This window comes from Haemaphysalis longicornis, unplaced genomic scaffold (assembly GCF_048455015.1).
Source record: "Haemaphysalis longicornis isolate Haplotype H1 unplaced genomic scaffold, Haemaphysalis longicornis Haplotype H1 scaffold_3, whole genome shotgun sequence".
NCBI classification, from domain to species: domain Eukaryota; kingdom Metazoa; phylum Arthropoda; class Arachnida; order Ixodida; family Ixodidae; genus Haemaphysalis; species Haemaphysalis longicornis.
In genome coordinates, this window is record NW_027526335.1 from 57,746,023 (window position 1) to 57,762,024 (window position 16,002).

At 53.6% G+C, this 16,002-nt stretch overlaps 1 protein-coding gene and 1 long non-coding RNA gene across 3 annotated transcripts in view; one reads left to right on the forward strand and one right to left on the reverse strand.

The window, feature by feature from the left end:
* Positions 1 to 14,746, reverse strand: part of LOC144174482 (uncharacterized) — a 188,792-nt gene extending 174,046 nt beyond the window's left edge. The window contains exon 1 of one of the 2 annotated variants that reach the window (XR_013323483.1): positions 13,728 to 14,746. This is a non-coding gene — a long non-coding RNA (uncharacterized LOC144174482). Of the gene's footprint in view, positions 1 to 3,324; positions 3,464 to 13,727 lie in introns of those variants that run through there. The other variant, XR_013323482.1, reaches the window with a different exon arrangement.
* Positions 2,764 to 13,440, forward strand: LOC144174481 (uncharacterized). The gene is made up of 4 exons (XM_077703194.1): positions 2,764 to 3,658; positions 11,134 to 11,974; positions 12,266 to 12,423; positions 12,626 to 13,440. The coding sequence occupies exons 1-4, from the start codon at positions 3,250 to 3,252 to the stop codon at positions 12,919 to 12,921; spliced, it is 1,704 nt and encodes a 567-aa protein (XP_077559320.1). The 5' UTR covers positions 2,764 to 3,249; the 3' UTR covers positions 12,922 to 13,440.
* Positions 14,747 to 16,002: the final 1,256 nt, after the last annotated feature.

Genomic DNA, 16,002 nt, shown 5'->3' on the forward strand with positions numbered 1-16,002 from the left:
GTTCCTTCGTTCCTCCTAAAAGGAACTAGTTCCAGGAACGCCGTTACTTGTAACGCCGTTCCGTACAACACTGACGTCGATCGGGTAAAGGAAGGCCAGACAGATACTCGCATGCGAGCAGACGCGACTGCTTTGCAAGGAAGGCGGGCCCACGGATACGGAGCGCCGCCGTAAGTGCTGAAAGAGAGCGCACGTGACGTTAGCGCGGAAACGCGAGACGCCCCTGGGAACGGCGTCTTGTCGGTGCATCCCGGTCCGAACCGCCACCGACGCCGGTTTTTGGTTGCATGCCAGGACTGCCGCGCGCCATGGCAGCTCTAGTCGGGGGCGGATTGTTTTCGGGGTTCCATAACCTGAATCGATTGAAAACAATACAAGTGAAGGAGCTTGCGCGAAGCGTACGTTGTTTGAGGCGCTTGCATGCAGCCGTAGACGACACCAGTCGAAAGGTTCTGTGTGTCGGTTTACCTTCTCGCCGACCGTTAGGAGACTCAAACAGGAGGCGGCCGTTTTTTTCTGTTGTTTTACGAGCGGTTCCCATGGGGATCTCCTTCCTTTCCGCGCTATCGTAGCGTGCTGTGAATCGCCGGTGTGCTGGGGCCGTTCTAAACGGATCAGGTTGACCAATGAACAACACACGTGACGGTATAGAATGCAAGCGGTACGCTTTGTGACTCTACAGACCAACAACCGGCACGGCATCGCCCCCACCTATCAATTTGAGTAGAGATGGGAACCACAAAGATAGTTCAAAGTCTTCAGTTTCTTAAGATTTATGAAGTAGTGCTTCCAGTTTACACCGGAACGGCTGTTAAGAACTCTCTGCACCTGCTGTTTCCCATGATGAACATGTATGCGGTAGGGAAGTGCGAATGTTTGTCTGTACAGCTAAAAAAAGAAAGAAAGAGTGATATGTTCGACATGACCGGTGCTGAGTTATAAATATCCGCCTTTTTTTCTTTACTTAGAAGTATGCATATATTTTTTTCTAACAACTGTGATGTTACCATTTGAGACACTTATTGCTAATTTCCCTATGTTACATCACTACTACTGCGGTCAAGAACTAGATGGATGGCTTTTTCTTTCTGCAATTAACCGACGAATAAATACGGTGGAGTCAACGGTTCCCGAGCACAAGTTGAAGATTTTAGTACGAACTGTTTCGCTCATTCAGATATCAGTAAAAAAATTCATGAACGCCCGTCTTATACATAATGTATTGGGGGAGGGGGGTATTAAGCGTGGGGGCACGGCCAGTCATCAAGATAAGGAAATATTAGCTAGCTACGAGATAATGAAGAGGTAGCAGAGTTTAAATGTGCTGAATAAATTTAGAATTCAGTATAGAAAGCAAAAAAGAGATACAACCGAGATAGATAAAAACGTTTATTTATCTTAAACCGAGAAGAATAACAAAGAAGGAAGGAGCTCGTATCGTACAGAAAATATAGCGGAAACGGGTTAGAGTTTTTACTGAATCTCAGCAGCGCAAAGCATAGATACCGGCAGCAGAAGCCCGTTTGTGAAGGCCCGAAAGAAAGAAGTGCTGGAACTGAAATGGCAGCGCCAAGTCTGCGAAGTGCACGGTGTACAACGTATGAAAATCGACGACAGGGTAGTAAAAAAAAACCCATAAACGGAATCGTCCTCATTGCAATGACTGCACAAGACTGACGCCAAACTAGGCATCTTTCTTCTAGTTCCACATGCTGCCTTGTTCATGTGAGAAAAAAGGAAAAAAAAAAAAAGAATTATTGGCGTCGCTAGTAGGCATGGCCGAGACGGGCTACATCACCGCGTCCGCTCCAGCCATCAGTTACCGTATCTCGAACCAGCGTGCCAACCGCCTCACAGCATAGAGATAACCGCTCGCATCATCCTAGCCGAGCAGTGAGCACAGAATGAGTAGCAAGTCACCTCGCATTCTTTTAGCCTCATACGTTCAGACTGGATGGAAAGCAGTTCCATCCCAGCAGTAGTCCCGCACGTTTCACTTTTTTGGGGCCGTTTGAGTCAGGGACTTGAGTTCAAGGTTTCGGAGCTGCTCGTTCCGCCAGTGATATTTTCCGAGAAGGAAGAAACACGAGCGAAGTGAAAAAAGAAGGGGTGAGTCTTTGTTGACGGTTCGGTGTGACGCTTGACTTCTGCTCCCCCGGGCAGGCAGCAGCCATGCAACTTGCGTCGTGAAAAGCGGACATCCTGACATTGTTTCACGCTCCACCTCACGACTGTGTGTAAACAGAGCCCGCAGCGGCGTCGACAGGTCAACGGACGCCCAGGCAGGGATCCTGCTGCCAAGTATTTATTTCGCGTCTCGGCGCGCGCCTGCAGAGGCCAATGTCGTCTGCACGCCGCTGCATCGTCTGCGCTGCACGCGCTGCCAAGTGCCGCTGGTGGTTGGCATGCGCCGCCGCTTCGCAGTCTGCGGCCACCGTCGCTCGCGCCCACTGATTGCATTTGGGAAGACGAAGAAGTTTCCAGCTACCGGTCTTCTCTGCCAAGGTAAGAACGCCTCATTTCAGGGGCAGCGTACCGCACGCTTTCGACGCTGCGTAATGGACGAGGGGGTTATTGAGCACAAATTAGACGCGGCTGGCCTGTGCTTTGCGTCACGCGGAGACGCCGGTGCCAACTGGGGGGGTGAATTGCGATGCATTGACGGACGCTTCAATAGCGCACATGCTATCTTGCTCTCGCCTGCAGTAGTGTCCTCTCGCGCTCGCCGTGTGACTTGCGTCATAAGGCGTGTGTTATGGACTAATATAGGAATCCAGTGCTCGGGCTGGAGGGGGAGAGGAGGCAGGGCGCGTTTGGCGTCCGTGGCCACTTAAAGAAGGAACGGCGACTCCCGGCGCATGCAGTGGGGGGCAGCTTCGGTCCGTGAGAAGATCGTCTCGATTCCGTTGGCACAGGGGCCAGCCAAGGGGGGCCTCGAAAGAACCCTCTCGTCCGCGGCAAGGGGGGCAACGCCGGAACGTTCCAAAGCTGTGTCACTGACCGACTGGCAGGGCCAGCAGAGCGCATGCGCGCATGCCACCCCCCCAACTTGGCCCCTCTTTTACTGTCCTTTTCTTGTACTCACCTCCGAGAGGACGGCGAGCCATTAGGAAGCAAAGGCCTGCCTCCCCCTCGCCGTAGCGAACCTGCGGCCCTCCTCCTCTCCCGCCGCGACGCTGGGCTCTTTCATCCCCACGAGACCGAAGGGAGCCGGGAAAAACAAGTTGCCCTCGGCGCGGGGGCAAGTGCATGCCGCGGCCCTCTCCCACTGAGCCCCCCGCCTCCTCTCCCGTGACGTCGGCTGGCGCTGTCGCTTTCGCTCACCTTGTAGCCGACTCCAGTAGCCCACTTTCGCAGACACTCGTCGGACGTGCTGGGTTCCGGCCACGCGTCCGCTCCCCGGAGTCCAGCCGCTCGTTCCGCTCTCGAGCTGGATTTACGCTCGGCTCCTCGCCCACTGCCCCACTCGTCGTCCGCGGACCTGGATTAACCGGCGGCATGCCCAAGGCATTCCTGGTGCGCAAGGCTCGGAGCCACTGGCGGCCTGCGCCCACGGCCACAAGTCCGGCTTCGGTGACGCCCCCGCCGAGTCCCGACCAGGCTCCCCAAGCGCTGGTCGTCTCGAGATGCCCGCCGTTCCAGGGGAACCTCGTCATCGGTGAGTTTGCGTTTCCGCGGCGATCGAGTGGTGACGTTTCGGGGCAGTAGCGCGGACCGCGCACGGCCGTCGTTTTCCGAACTTTTTCGCCGCATCACGGACGCTACGTTTATGCGTTGCCGCGAAGCAGGGAACGGATCGCCAGCCTCCGCACGTGATACCGGCAATCTGCTAAACACGCGTGTTTGCTTTTTGGAAGTGGATATATTGCAGGCAGCCGGCACTTTAGCTGGCAGGGATAAGCTGTTCAGGCTTACGTCATTGCGAATGGTATGTCTGCCTCTGCCAGGCGCGAAATCCGGCATGGCTTGCGTGGTGCAGTGGTTGCGCCGCTGGTTTCTGATCGCGGAGTCGCGCGTTCGGACCGACGTTCTACCATATTCCGTTTTTTATATTTTTTAAAAATTTGGTTCTTGTGATCTGTGAGGCGCCTGTCCCTTTGTTATTTATTCGAGACCAGTCTTAATGTGTTAGGTTAGGATGGGGTAGGACGTGCCTCTACTGGTTGGGTTAGGTTACGTAAGGGAGCATTGGTTAGGTTAGGTGTTTGTCTAAAATACATATGCGCATAAAGCATGCACGAGCAAAATGTACCTGCACGTGAGATAGCAAAACGCCGGCATGATGGTTATAGTCGCGACGAAGCAGTGGTGGCGCAAAATACCGTGTTTGTTGTTTTTGAACGCATTAATCACCAAATGCGATACAGCCGGCACACTATCCACAGCCGACTTTCTCGGTGGCTCATGTCCACGCGTTTGTGGAAGGGTGGCGATTTTTGCGCCGTGCACACTTCACGGCAGCGAAGTCTTAGGGCCTCCGTTTAACTTCCCGGAAGAGCCACGAAACGTGATCGACTGATCACATCGGCTTTTGCTGTTAAAGCGTGGGATTTGCCCGTGACCGACTCCGTTCGGGGAGTGCACGCGGCGGACGCATGGCGTGCGACGTCGGCCCGGAAAAGACGACGCCGAGCCCTTTGGTCTCGTCCCGGCGGATACCAGAAGCGGGTCGGCGGAGATGGGACCTTGAGGACGGCGGCGCGTTTTCCTTGAACTAGGAAGCGGGCCGCCCTTGCCCTTGGTGAGTGCCGCGCCGCACCGGAAAAACAGCCCGCGGTAAACACGTGTCGCAACGGCGCTTCTCGCACGGCGGCTTCTGAGGGCGTGCTACGAGGCGAAGAACCCGCGGCGCAATCCGCGGCCGAGTCGGGGATCCAGCCGCGTGTCGTGCCACTATCTCCAACGGTCAGGGCTATCGTCGTCTTCCGCTCCCCCTTCCCTTCTTGTAACGGTTCTTGGCCGCATCTGGTGTTTCTTCGCCGCGGCGCTCGGACATCTGGTGCGCGCGCCTTACGAAACTGTCCGTTAGGTCCTGGCGGGTCCGTTCTTCGAGCCCGCTTGCCATCGGTTGCGACCCGTGCATGTTAAGAAGCATGCCGGGTGGCGTCGCAGATGCCGTCTTCTTGCCTGCATGTCGGCTAGCAGTACCTGCCTGCGTTTCTAGATGCGTTTTTTTTTTTTTTTTTTTTTTTGCCGGCGGTGATTGCTAGCCAGCGCTGATATGCTTGAAACTCTGCCGGAGGCATCATGTGAAGGAAAGAAGATTCCGTGCCCGTCCGTGAAAACATTTTTTTTTTTTTCTTATCGAGACGTCGCGTCGTCTTTATTCATTGCTGGAGAATTACGACGTGCCGAAACGGCCGTAGAATTTATTCTTCTTGCCTCGTGGAGCGGTGGTATCCGCTTGTCACAGGTAATTGAGCGTTCTACGCTCGACGCCGTTTTTACGCGTACTTCGTTGCGACACCATAACGGAGTGTAAAAAAGAAAGAAAAGACAATATCAAAGCGCTGCGGCCTTCGGGCCATCCCTCCCCCGCGCGACTGCCGAAGGTGCACGCATAACGTCACGCCGAAGCATGCGCTCGCGTAGGATCGCAACGGGTCATGTATGGATATCGAGAGAGAGCATAAAGGGAGTCCTCCGTCCACTATGCGAGGTGCCGGCGGCCGCAAACCGGTTGGCGCTGGCGCAACGGCTTCCTTCGGCAAGGAAGGTGAAAGTGTAGCCGTTCATTGCCAAGGCCGGACCGACTCACTCTCACCACCGCCGGCGGCGGCCGGCCGACCGTTCACTTGGCGAGGCATTCCGCGCGGCGAGGGGGACCTGTCTGCATTCAGGCGGCGTGACAGGTTGCCTTGTCGCCGGCGCTGCTCCGGGGTGTTTCCGTTACTTTTTTGTCGTTGCGTCGCGGAAGATCGGTGACGTGAGACGCGCTAACGACTTTCTCTGCGCGCGATGTGTGCTGCGTTGTTCTCGCGGAACGACACAAAGGGACTGCCATTACGGACAGGGGAGGGGACCGAAACGACCAACGCCGGTCCGCATTAAAATGGCGGATGCGGTGTGTGGAAGCGCTGACGCTTACAAACAAGCTTTGCTCCGTGATTGTAGTTCGGTAATTATTCGAAAGGAAGGAGAGAGGCTATTGTCCTGCAGTGGACCTAAGTAAAATAATTTTAGGCTGCGGATGATGATGATGATGAAAATAGAACTGCGTGGTGGAAACCACCTCCCTGGTTGAGCAGGTTAGCTAGTCGTCCACTTTCACTACGATTAATGAGGCCCGTGGCCTGTTAATGTGCACACAACGCTATGCTATTGCCGAGTGAATTCTGCTACATAGTTTCAGCAATCCGTCTGTTCCGTCGTGTACGTAGTTACCGTGTTGACCGGGACCCGACTGCGCCTGACCGCGCGGAAGGGCGAGGAGGTGCACCCCACCGTGGCGAATGCGCGAACATGGCGAAGGCCGGCCCGCGAACTAATTCCCCTACCGCGACGAATGCACAAGTGCCCAGACGGGTCCCGGTCAACACGGTAACAACTACACGACGGAACGGACGGACTGCTAAAACTCTCACGTCGAGTGGAGTGTTCGAATTTCCGCGTCCGTATGAACTTGGTGACAGCGCACATGCTAGCTGGCGGGCCCTGATATTCTATTGTGCTGAAGTAAAGTCTCATTTAATATGTCCAGGGAACCAAAGTAGCACAGCGTAAAGTTTTCCACTTTTACGTCTGATGCTCCGTTATCTTTACCGAAAACAGACATCTGAGGCGCCTGGAGCAGTTCTTTCCAAGGACCCTTTGGAAAGCGTCACTACTCTTCGAAATACAAAACTACCCCCCAAAGACCGATAACCCTCTAGCTCTCATCTCTGCGGTGCCTGACCCTTATCGAGCGAATAGGGTTAGCGGCCCTGTGCCGTTGAGGTTCCTCGAGATCGCTTCGATTGGCCTCGTTGAACTGATTGTCGGGGGCTCGAGATACACGAGTGGACGCTAAAAAAAGCCTGTAGATGACCTTCCGCGCAGCTGCAAGTGAGGCTATTTTTTCTTCTGTCCGTGGAACTTGCGGGCTCCTCGCATGACCTTCCGGGAGTACTGTTTTCATTGAACCACCCGCCGAGCACCTACGGCAGCGCCCCCGTGGACGCTCGTGCACACTCGCGCGAACATTGCAGGGGGCGCTGTCAGCGCAGTTCTTGCGTGGGACCCGTCAGACACTGAACGCAGATCGTGCTGTTCATTATGTTTATGGACCAACGGGTAATCGCCAAAGTAACCTAAAATTCACGTTCTCGCGCCTCCGGCTACAGAGCTTCACCTTAACGGTGCTGGCATAGTAGTTCCTGTCTGATGCATTCTTTTCTCTTTGTGCTTCCTTTATTTCGACCTTACCTTGTAGCGTACTGTTGCATTTCTTGAAGCCACAAATACAACAGCGCCAATGGTGCTTGATTCGGGTATTTTGCTTCGTAGTCACGAGATGGCGAACAGTGTACTTCCACCATGACGAGATTCTACATAAGCTCCAGCGCGCTATGTAATTTCTACTGTTTTTAGTTTCTACAGCTGCTCAATTGCGCCGCATCGTTGAAATAAATTCGAACTTAAAACATGTGGTTTTTAATATTAATTGGAATTACAACCTTGGTTTAAATGCAATGTCAGCACGAATACCCGCATAGTAAGTATGCTTAGTGTTATTCTTTTCCGGATAAAACAATATATTTGTGGGTATTTGCGTTCCAAACAATGTTTCTGAAAATGGGTTGTGAACTCTATTCGGCTCCTAAAATTTACGACTGACAAGATTCCCACGGTCATGAAAGGGATTTTTTTTTTTTTGGCTTGAAACGACGTGCTTCTGGTAAAGCAAAGAGGAATCGTAAATCTACTGCAGTATAAAAATGTCACCGTGTAAACAATCGTACGACTATAAAACGTTATTTCTGTGACTCCCTAGGAAAATTTTTCTTTGCAATAGGTGTCATTTGTGCGTGCTTGATGAGAACTACTAGAACACGAGCACAAACTTAACGGAAGATTGACACCTCGCAAATTCCCAGCTGATGCAACTCCAACTCCAAGCAGTTGGAACTGAGGCAGTATGAAAACATCTACATTTCTTAGCAATATTCCTCTCTTTCTCGGTGAACTTCATTCGTGTTACAGCCTTTGCGTCTGAATGGCTACAATGCTGCTAGTTATTTCCCTCGTGCATGCAAATAATGTCTGAAAGGCGTTAATGTGAACTCGAAAAATAGGTCACAATCCATTTGCTCCGTGTTTACGTTTGTCCTGGTTCGCTATATATTTTGTCTTTGTTTTTATTTGACCTCTACCTCTATATCTAGGCTAACGGTATTCCACTGCTCTCCGCCTGAAATCCTTTTCCCTTGCGCCAAGTTTACACCTTGTTATCAATCCCGCCTTTTTTCAGTAAAGTCGTGGAAGCAGTCGCATTTTCCGAGACGCAGACTTTGAATTGCGAAGCTAACACCTAGTGTGTGCTTAGTAAGGCGTCGTCTGAACGATGCATGTTATAGGGGCAGGGCGAATTGTATTTTTGTGTTTATATAATTGAGAAGACAGCCAGTCGCAGCTTCACCTTGACAGTTACCGCCTCTCGGCTGTGGCGCGAACTCCGTTGGTGCTCGTGTTCGCAGAGCTGTGGTCAAATTTGGCGTATTCACAACTGAGTGCTTTTTTACCGCATAAAGTATAATAAACAGGTTCCGCTTTTTCACTCAGCTGTGGACTGCGTTACTTCACGGTAGGACGCGGGAGCTTTGCGGAAAAACCAAAAAGAAACAAAAATCTTTAATGGTTCTTTGATGTTTAACGGTTCTCCGATGTCCTGGCGGTGTTTATTACCGTTTGTAATAACTCGCATACGTTGGCCAGCTGCTACCACGAGCACCTAGTATAGCACCCAGCCTTCCACGCCCTCCGTATCAGCTTGGCAGTGCTACATTTTATATAGGCTCGCGGAGCCTTGTCTCGGGTTCAACCCCGTGTGAAAAAGCAGCCAAAAGAGAAAGTGTGCCCTTGGAGACACTTCTCCGCCCAGGCGCGTCTTTGTGCCCTGTGTACACTCCTCTGGGCTCGGCAGCCCATGTGGAACTTTCCCCGCGATCCCGATCGGGGATATTTTTCCTCCCTTCCAAGGGCAGCGTGAAAGTGGCTGAGCACGTGAGAGATAGCATCGCCCGGCCTGGTATCGGGCCACCCTGGGCGCGCAGCGGTAACTTACTGACCTAGACCAACAACAACAGCGGCGGAGGCGGCGGCGGCACGCGCAGATGTCCGGTCAGTCCTTGAAATGCACCAGGAAGCAATTTGCAGAGCGGGCGCGCGCCGCTGATGCTGCAGCTGCCGAGCGGCTCTGGCCTCCGAGAAGCGCGTCGTCCCCCTTCTTCGCCCCGAAGAGGCGGCGGTGTCGTCCACAGCTGCCCCCGCGCACTCCTCCCGTTTCGCGGAAGGAGAACGTCTTCCAGGTGGAAGAAGGGTGCCTGCGGGCAAGAATGCTGCTGCCCCCTTCGCGCGAAGGCCGCCCTTCTTCCTCGGCCTTGCTCTGGTGTCCGAGCGACCACCACCACCAAGCGGGGTTACCCAGCCCCTCTCTCCACCCCGCTCGTTTTCTCAGCCTTGCGTGCAGTTTCATTCACCGAACCTCTACTTCTCCAACGGGCCGCGGAGTTTGGTTTCCCTTCTTTTTAACGACCTTTTATTGCCAGCTGCGCGCCACGGTTATTGGCGCTCGCGTTAACAAGCTGCACCTTTGCCGTTCTGTTCTGGAGCAGCGGGCGGTTTTGGGCACTTCGTTGCCCTTTCGACTGTCTCGACCAAGATCGGTCGCAGATCACCCCTCGTCGTGCGGGCTCCTCCAGCTTCAGAGCTGTGCGATTTACCGTAAAGATTACCCTCAGGATTGAAAGGTTCTGCATCCGCTCGCGTACGAACAGCGCATTGGAACTTTTTTCACGAGGTTTGCTTGTTCAAGAGACTCGAGCCTACCAGGCACCGTACTGGGACCGGTTCTCGGCTCTGCTATAACTCTGATATCGGGAAAGCGCACCACGTCTTAGAGCTGGATAACTCGTGCACCCAAGCACAGCGCTTCGCCGCTGAGTTGGTCCCTTACTCACGGACGCTGATTGAGGGACCAACATCTAGTGCGAAATGTTTTTCTTGAAAGATTTCCGACCGTGCGCGAAACGAGCACCGCCCTCCTCTCCCGCGTCTTTTCTTTTTCCGGGACACCCCAAAGCAAGGCTCGAGAGGTGTATAACTTCCGCGGTGGGGATGCGGCCGGCCCGGGTCCCCGACCAGCTTTCATCTTACCCGTGCTCCTTGCCTAAACGTGTGTCGCTCTCCTCTTGGGAATTCGCGAGGGACCGTTGAGTGCTCGCTTGGCTCTTGTCCACGTATCCGGATTTTTTGCATTCTTCCCAGCGGCGGTGCTGGATTCGGGGCGTTCCGCGAACGGTTTCTGACGCGCGCCTCCCTATCGCTGCCGGGGTGGTTGCCGCGGTGTCTTTGTTTGCGCGTTCAATGGCCGTGGTCGCACCGGCTCGGACCCCGTCCCGCCTGCCGGCGCGGGCTCCCATTAAGAAAAGCCTTTAACTGCCGGCGTCTTGTGGCGACGTGTCTCCGTTCCCCTTCGGGTCTCTGTGCTTTTCCCCGTACGTCGTTTAAGAAAACCGTGAGTCCGAGAAAAAACGTCTCTGTAACGGATTTGTCTGCGCTCGCCAGGTTCCCGACGGCGCGCATGAAAGGGGCAGGTTGTGTGCGTGCCGCCACAAATGACTAGTCGCAGTTCTTAACTCTGTATGTTGTATCTGTAGCTTCGGTGCTTTTAGTGAACGATACGCTGCTTCTACAAATGTACAGCCATTCATAGCTGTGCTATTGTCATGTATGGTTGAAACTGGTGCTGACGGAATTAGTTTTTGTGACTGAGTTCTAAATCTGATCTCTCAAAACGTGTTAACGGGGGAAAACAGACGGAGCGGGGTTGCCTTTTGCATTCTGTGCCGCGCATCGAACGCTATACAATGCTGTGCTCTGTATAAACCTGTACTCATACACATTTTTTTTTTTTTTTCATATCTCAACTCGCAGATCTCGGTTCGCCGGCATCGAGTTGCGAGCAGCGAAGCAGTCCTCCCACAAGCCACCGCAGCAGCCCGCCCGTTTCTCCACCGACGCCGCCTTCTTCGAGCGAGGGTGACAAGGGCTGTGCCCAAAGCTGCGATGACGCGTACCTGTCTTCCGAAGACTCTTCGTCCGAGGTGTCTTCGACGTCGCTTCTGTCGGCGTCGTACCGCTACACGATGCACGTGCGACCTCCGCATCTACCGCTACACCCGCACGATTCGCGACCCCTGCCAGCGCCGCCGTGCCCACTGCGAGTTCCCGTCATCCAGTCGCCCATCTCGCGCTACCCCCCAGTCAGGCTTCCGATGCCTCCATCCGCGGACATGCCACTGGACGCTCGGACCAACGTGTCTTCGCCCGAGCCCTACCACCACCTGGCGCCGACCTCTCCACTGCCGCTAACCAGGCGCGCCGGTACAACCACCAAGGCTGCCGCCTCTGACAAGATCTCAGACGACGAAGATCCTCCGGGAGCCGCCCCCCTGCCCGTGCGGCTCAGCCTTCTGCAGCAGCGGCTAGGCTTCTCCGGGGACCTGCCCATCGAGTTCGTGAACGGCGGCCACGGCATCAAGAATCCGCTGATCAGCAAGAGCGGCCGCCGCAGCAGCCAGTCGCTGGATGCGCACGACTCCAGCAGCAACCAGAGCGCGGGCTCCGTGGAGCCCCTCAGTCCTCCGCAGAGGCCGCCGCAGCAGATGCACGTGGCGCCACTCCCGCCGCCGCCGCCGTCGCTGCCGCAGCAGGAGCGACCGTCCCGCCAACAGCCGGAGCACCAGCTCGCAGACGGGCCTCAGTCCGACAACAAGTGAGTACCCGCTGCGAATCGGGTTCCTTCTAACAGGCCTGCCAAGATGGCTGTAGTTAGCTCTGGGGTTGAAGTCTCATCGATGTTGTCTCACTAGACCAATCGGTTGGCACATGCGGAAACAGCTCGCGCAATAATCCCCACAACAAACCTCAAAATCATCCTCACAACTTCGGCGGTATTAACAACTTACTTGTGATTTACCAAGCTTACACTCTGCCTGCTTTTTCGTTACTCTAGTTAGCGACTTGAGCTGATTTTAACGCGACCCTTCTGTATTTTTCTCCCCAGACTGATCTGCCAAGAGTGCGGCAAGACGTTCGCGCTGCAGCGGCTCCTCAACCGGCACCTCAAGTGTCACAGCGATTTCAAGCGCTACCTGTGCACCTTCTGCGGCAAGGGCTTCAACGACACGTTCGACCTCAAGCGCCACACACGGACGCACACTGGTGAGACTCGTTTTCCATCACGCGATCGGTTAAACTGTTAAACCTGATCGGAGTAGCAACATTGTTTCCTTTAGCATCTAAGCATTGTAATAAAAAAGGTGGGCATCGTATTGGGCTTTGGTTGTCAATTGATTCACAGAATGCAACCTCGCAATAGCTCGCTGATTCAGTGCTGTAACCTGCTTGCTTTTTTCTCGCGCAGGCGTCCGCCCCTACAAGTGCGCCATGTGCGACAAGTCCTTCACGCAGCGGTGCTCGCTCGAGTCGCACACGCTCAAGGTTCACGGCATCCAGCACCAGTACGCGTACAAGGAGCGCCGCGCCAAGGTGTACGTCTGCGAGGAGTGCGGCCACACCACCAACGAGCCCGAGGTGCACTACCTGCACTTGCAGGAGCTCCACCCGTACAGCCCCGCCCTGCTCAAGTTCTACGACAAGAGGCACTTCAAGTTCTCCGAGGGAAACTTCCCCATCAACATGCTGCGCTCCAATTCCTGAACTCTCTCGCCCGGCGCTGGGCGTGTTATGGCCAGCCCTTCCCGTCTGTGATATCTTCACGTCTTCCCTCTTTTGTACATAACGGCCCCGGGGCCGCCGCGAACTTAACTTATGTCCCACCAACACATTCCCAGAACTCTGCAACCTTGCTCATTTCCTCCACTGCCTGTTTGTTTGTTGTCGGGGCCTGCGTGCCCAAAAGCCCGTTACCTACGTTGAACGATTCAACGGTTACCTTGTTGGCCCGGCGGTGCCGTCCAAAATGCATCGGGTGTATCGGTGCAGTACAAATTTGACTACCGGGCAGCAGCGTCATTTGTAGTTTTTAAAGCATCAGCAGCATTTGTTCATTTATTTTCTTATTCTTTGACGCGGGTACAGTTACCCAGAGGTTCTGTCATTTGTTTATATTCTCGTTCATTAAGCGGCAAGGTCGTAGCGCGGCCTCCCTTGTTCATATTTCTTCATTTGTCTTCTGTCAGTGTTGAATAAAAGTCATGTTCCTTGTTCGAGTGGAAACTGCGTTTTGAAATGTGGCTTACTCATTCGGCACTGCACAATCGCGCATTTCACACTCGTACATAAGAAACGTGGGTATACACTTGAAGCAAGGGTCTCCTCCATTGCATGCCGCACCGTCTCTAATAAATGGCAATCGGTTTTTCCACGGGAAGAATAAGAGCATGCAGCTTTGACAAAGTAAACTGAAGCACTATCGCATTAAAAGAAGACGCCCGTGTGTCACATGGCGCAGATCTTTCAGTCCACGGCGAAAAAGGAAAGGAACGTAAGGTAAATGCGCTTACCAGGTGATCCTACTTCTGCATCAGTGAAGGTATTCAGAAGTGTTTTTGACACAGATTGCAACCTGGGGAGCCTCCAAGGATTAGCGAAGGGGTGTAAATACGTTTTCGGTGAGCACAAATGTGCATTCCGTCGTCTTCCGCAGAAAGGAAGCAGGTTGTAGTCAAATTTAACGCGCATCCGCCATATGCGCGCGCGCCTAGCGCCATCTAGATACCGAGCACCGTGTACTTTGAGGAAACCTGTAATCGTCTCCGAGGAGCGGCGCTCTAATCGTCGTCAGTTCCCGCAAACAATGGACCAATCAAGTCTACTATGCCGTGTACCCAGTTTTTCCGGCCGATTTAAATACATTTTTTTTAACGGAAAAGTGGGCATTTTAAGTGCCCCTTCTCTCGCACCATGCAACCCTCTTATTTGCTGAAGCAGGTTTAAACTTGGCGCATACGTAAACGTATTCGGTACCAGCACCTGCCCTGCCGGCACGAGTAAGCACAAAATCGGGATTTTGGAGGTTGAAATAACATGAATACAGATTGCAAATCAATGTTGGTTAGGTGACCGCGAACGATTCGTGGTGTTTTCTCTTTTACCACCACCAAGAAGAGGGACTTCTTGAAGGACATGTACAAGGGATGCGCGGCCAGGATAATGTCCTTCAAGGCGAGTGGAAATGCAATCGGGAAGGGCGCGAGACGGAGACAGCATCTCTAAAAGGGGATAATTTGCAAAGCACTCTCGAATGCTGAACTGCAGGCTTCCTCCGTCAATGAAATGAACGGCGTACAAACAAGTGCGTAGTGGCTCTTTACTGAACACTAGTGACTCTACTAAACACCTTGTAAGAAAACTCGTCAGCGCAACGAGCCATGGAACGAAGGATGAGAGACTAGGGAAAACATCACCGTTCAAGTTAAGAGGAAGAAGTGAGCTTGGGCTGTCCATGTAATGCGAAAGACTGACGGAGTCCAGGCGTCGCAAGTCGACAGCAGTTTATGTATGCTGTAACCGCTCCGATTAGAGCTAACGCGGGTAAAACAAAAACCAGTGATAACGTCCGTTGCATGCACACGTTTGTTGTAGAGAAAGTCGACCAACAACAAAGTTCTCAACTTCGTGCGCGCACACGCCCGTTGCTCACACGGATTGTCTGAACAACAGATTAAAAAAGTTGGCGCAGCTTGGCTCTAGGGTGCAAGGCTGGAGAAACAGCACAGCTGGCGGCCCCTCTCCCTTCGTGGAGACCTGGCTGTTGCACCTCACACGGATTTACGAACTTGCCGCTGAAAGTTCTCCGTGACTGGCAGGCCCGGATCGTTTCGTCCGTGCCTTTCACATCTCTCCCTCCCAAAGTAGAACCGGCGGCAAATGGCTTCGCGAACTCGGCGTCTGAAGCGCGGGATGCTCTGTGCTTACCCTTCTAAGAGCGTACGCACGTGAACTGGCGAATAGAAGACCACGCGAGGGATCACGCCACGAACGGAAGGTCGAGCGGTTCCGGCGCGCGCGATGACGTAATAGCTAGGCTTGGCTTGGCTCTGCCGACACGGCTGGGCGAATCTTGCCGGGCACCTCGCATCAGAGCTAGGAGTTATTCTTCTTTGTATTTCTTTTTGCGAACTCCAACGGACCAAGCTCGAGCTTAAATAGCTCTGCTGTTAATAAACAGCAAGCAACGCTCATGCAACCCCTTCCAAACAACCGCCAGTACACGGCTGTTGTACGCGATAGCGTTAGGCTCATTTTTCCGTTGCTGCAGGTAGCAGCTGTCCGTTGTCAGCCGTGCTCATCAAGCGTACGCGGAAGTACGTCATCGGTGCTAACAGGAGACTCCAACTGAGACAGCCAGGTATGAGAGCTCTCCGGAATCAGGAGCACAGTGGAGCGGCAACTTGATTGTGGAAAGGAGGACAATGACACTACGGCCACGATGAAAAAAATTGGGCCCATCTCCCCGCGAGGGGGACTCGAGTAAATGCGTCGCATAGGGGGTGGGTGTATTGCGTTAACGTTTAGTGTTTGGGGAGTTGGTGGTAGTGAATGCGTTGTATCAGCAGCTTCTTGACGTAGTTTGAATGAGTCAAGGATATAAGGCGCGTTCGTAGCCTTTGATTCTGTGTCGGTTTTGTGTCGCAGTGGGAAGAGCACCGTGTACCTCGCGTTCCGCCCACAGGTAGTGAATGCGTGGTATCAGCAGCTTCTTGACGTAGTTTGAATGAGTCAAGGATATAAGGCGCGTTCGTAGCCTTTGAGTCTGTGTCGGCTTTGTGGCGCAGT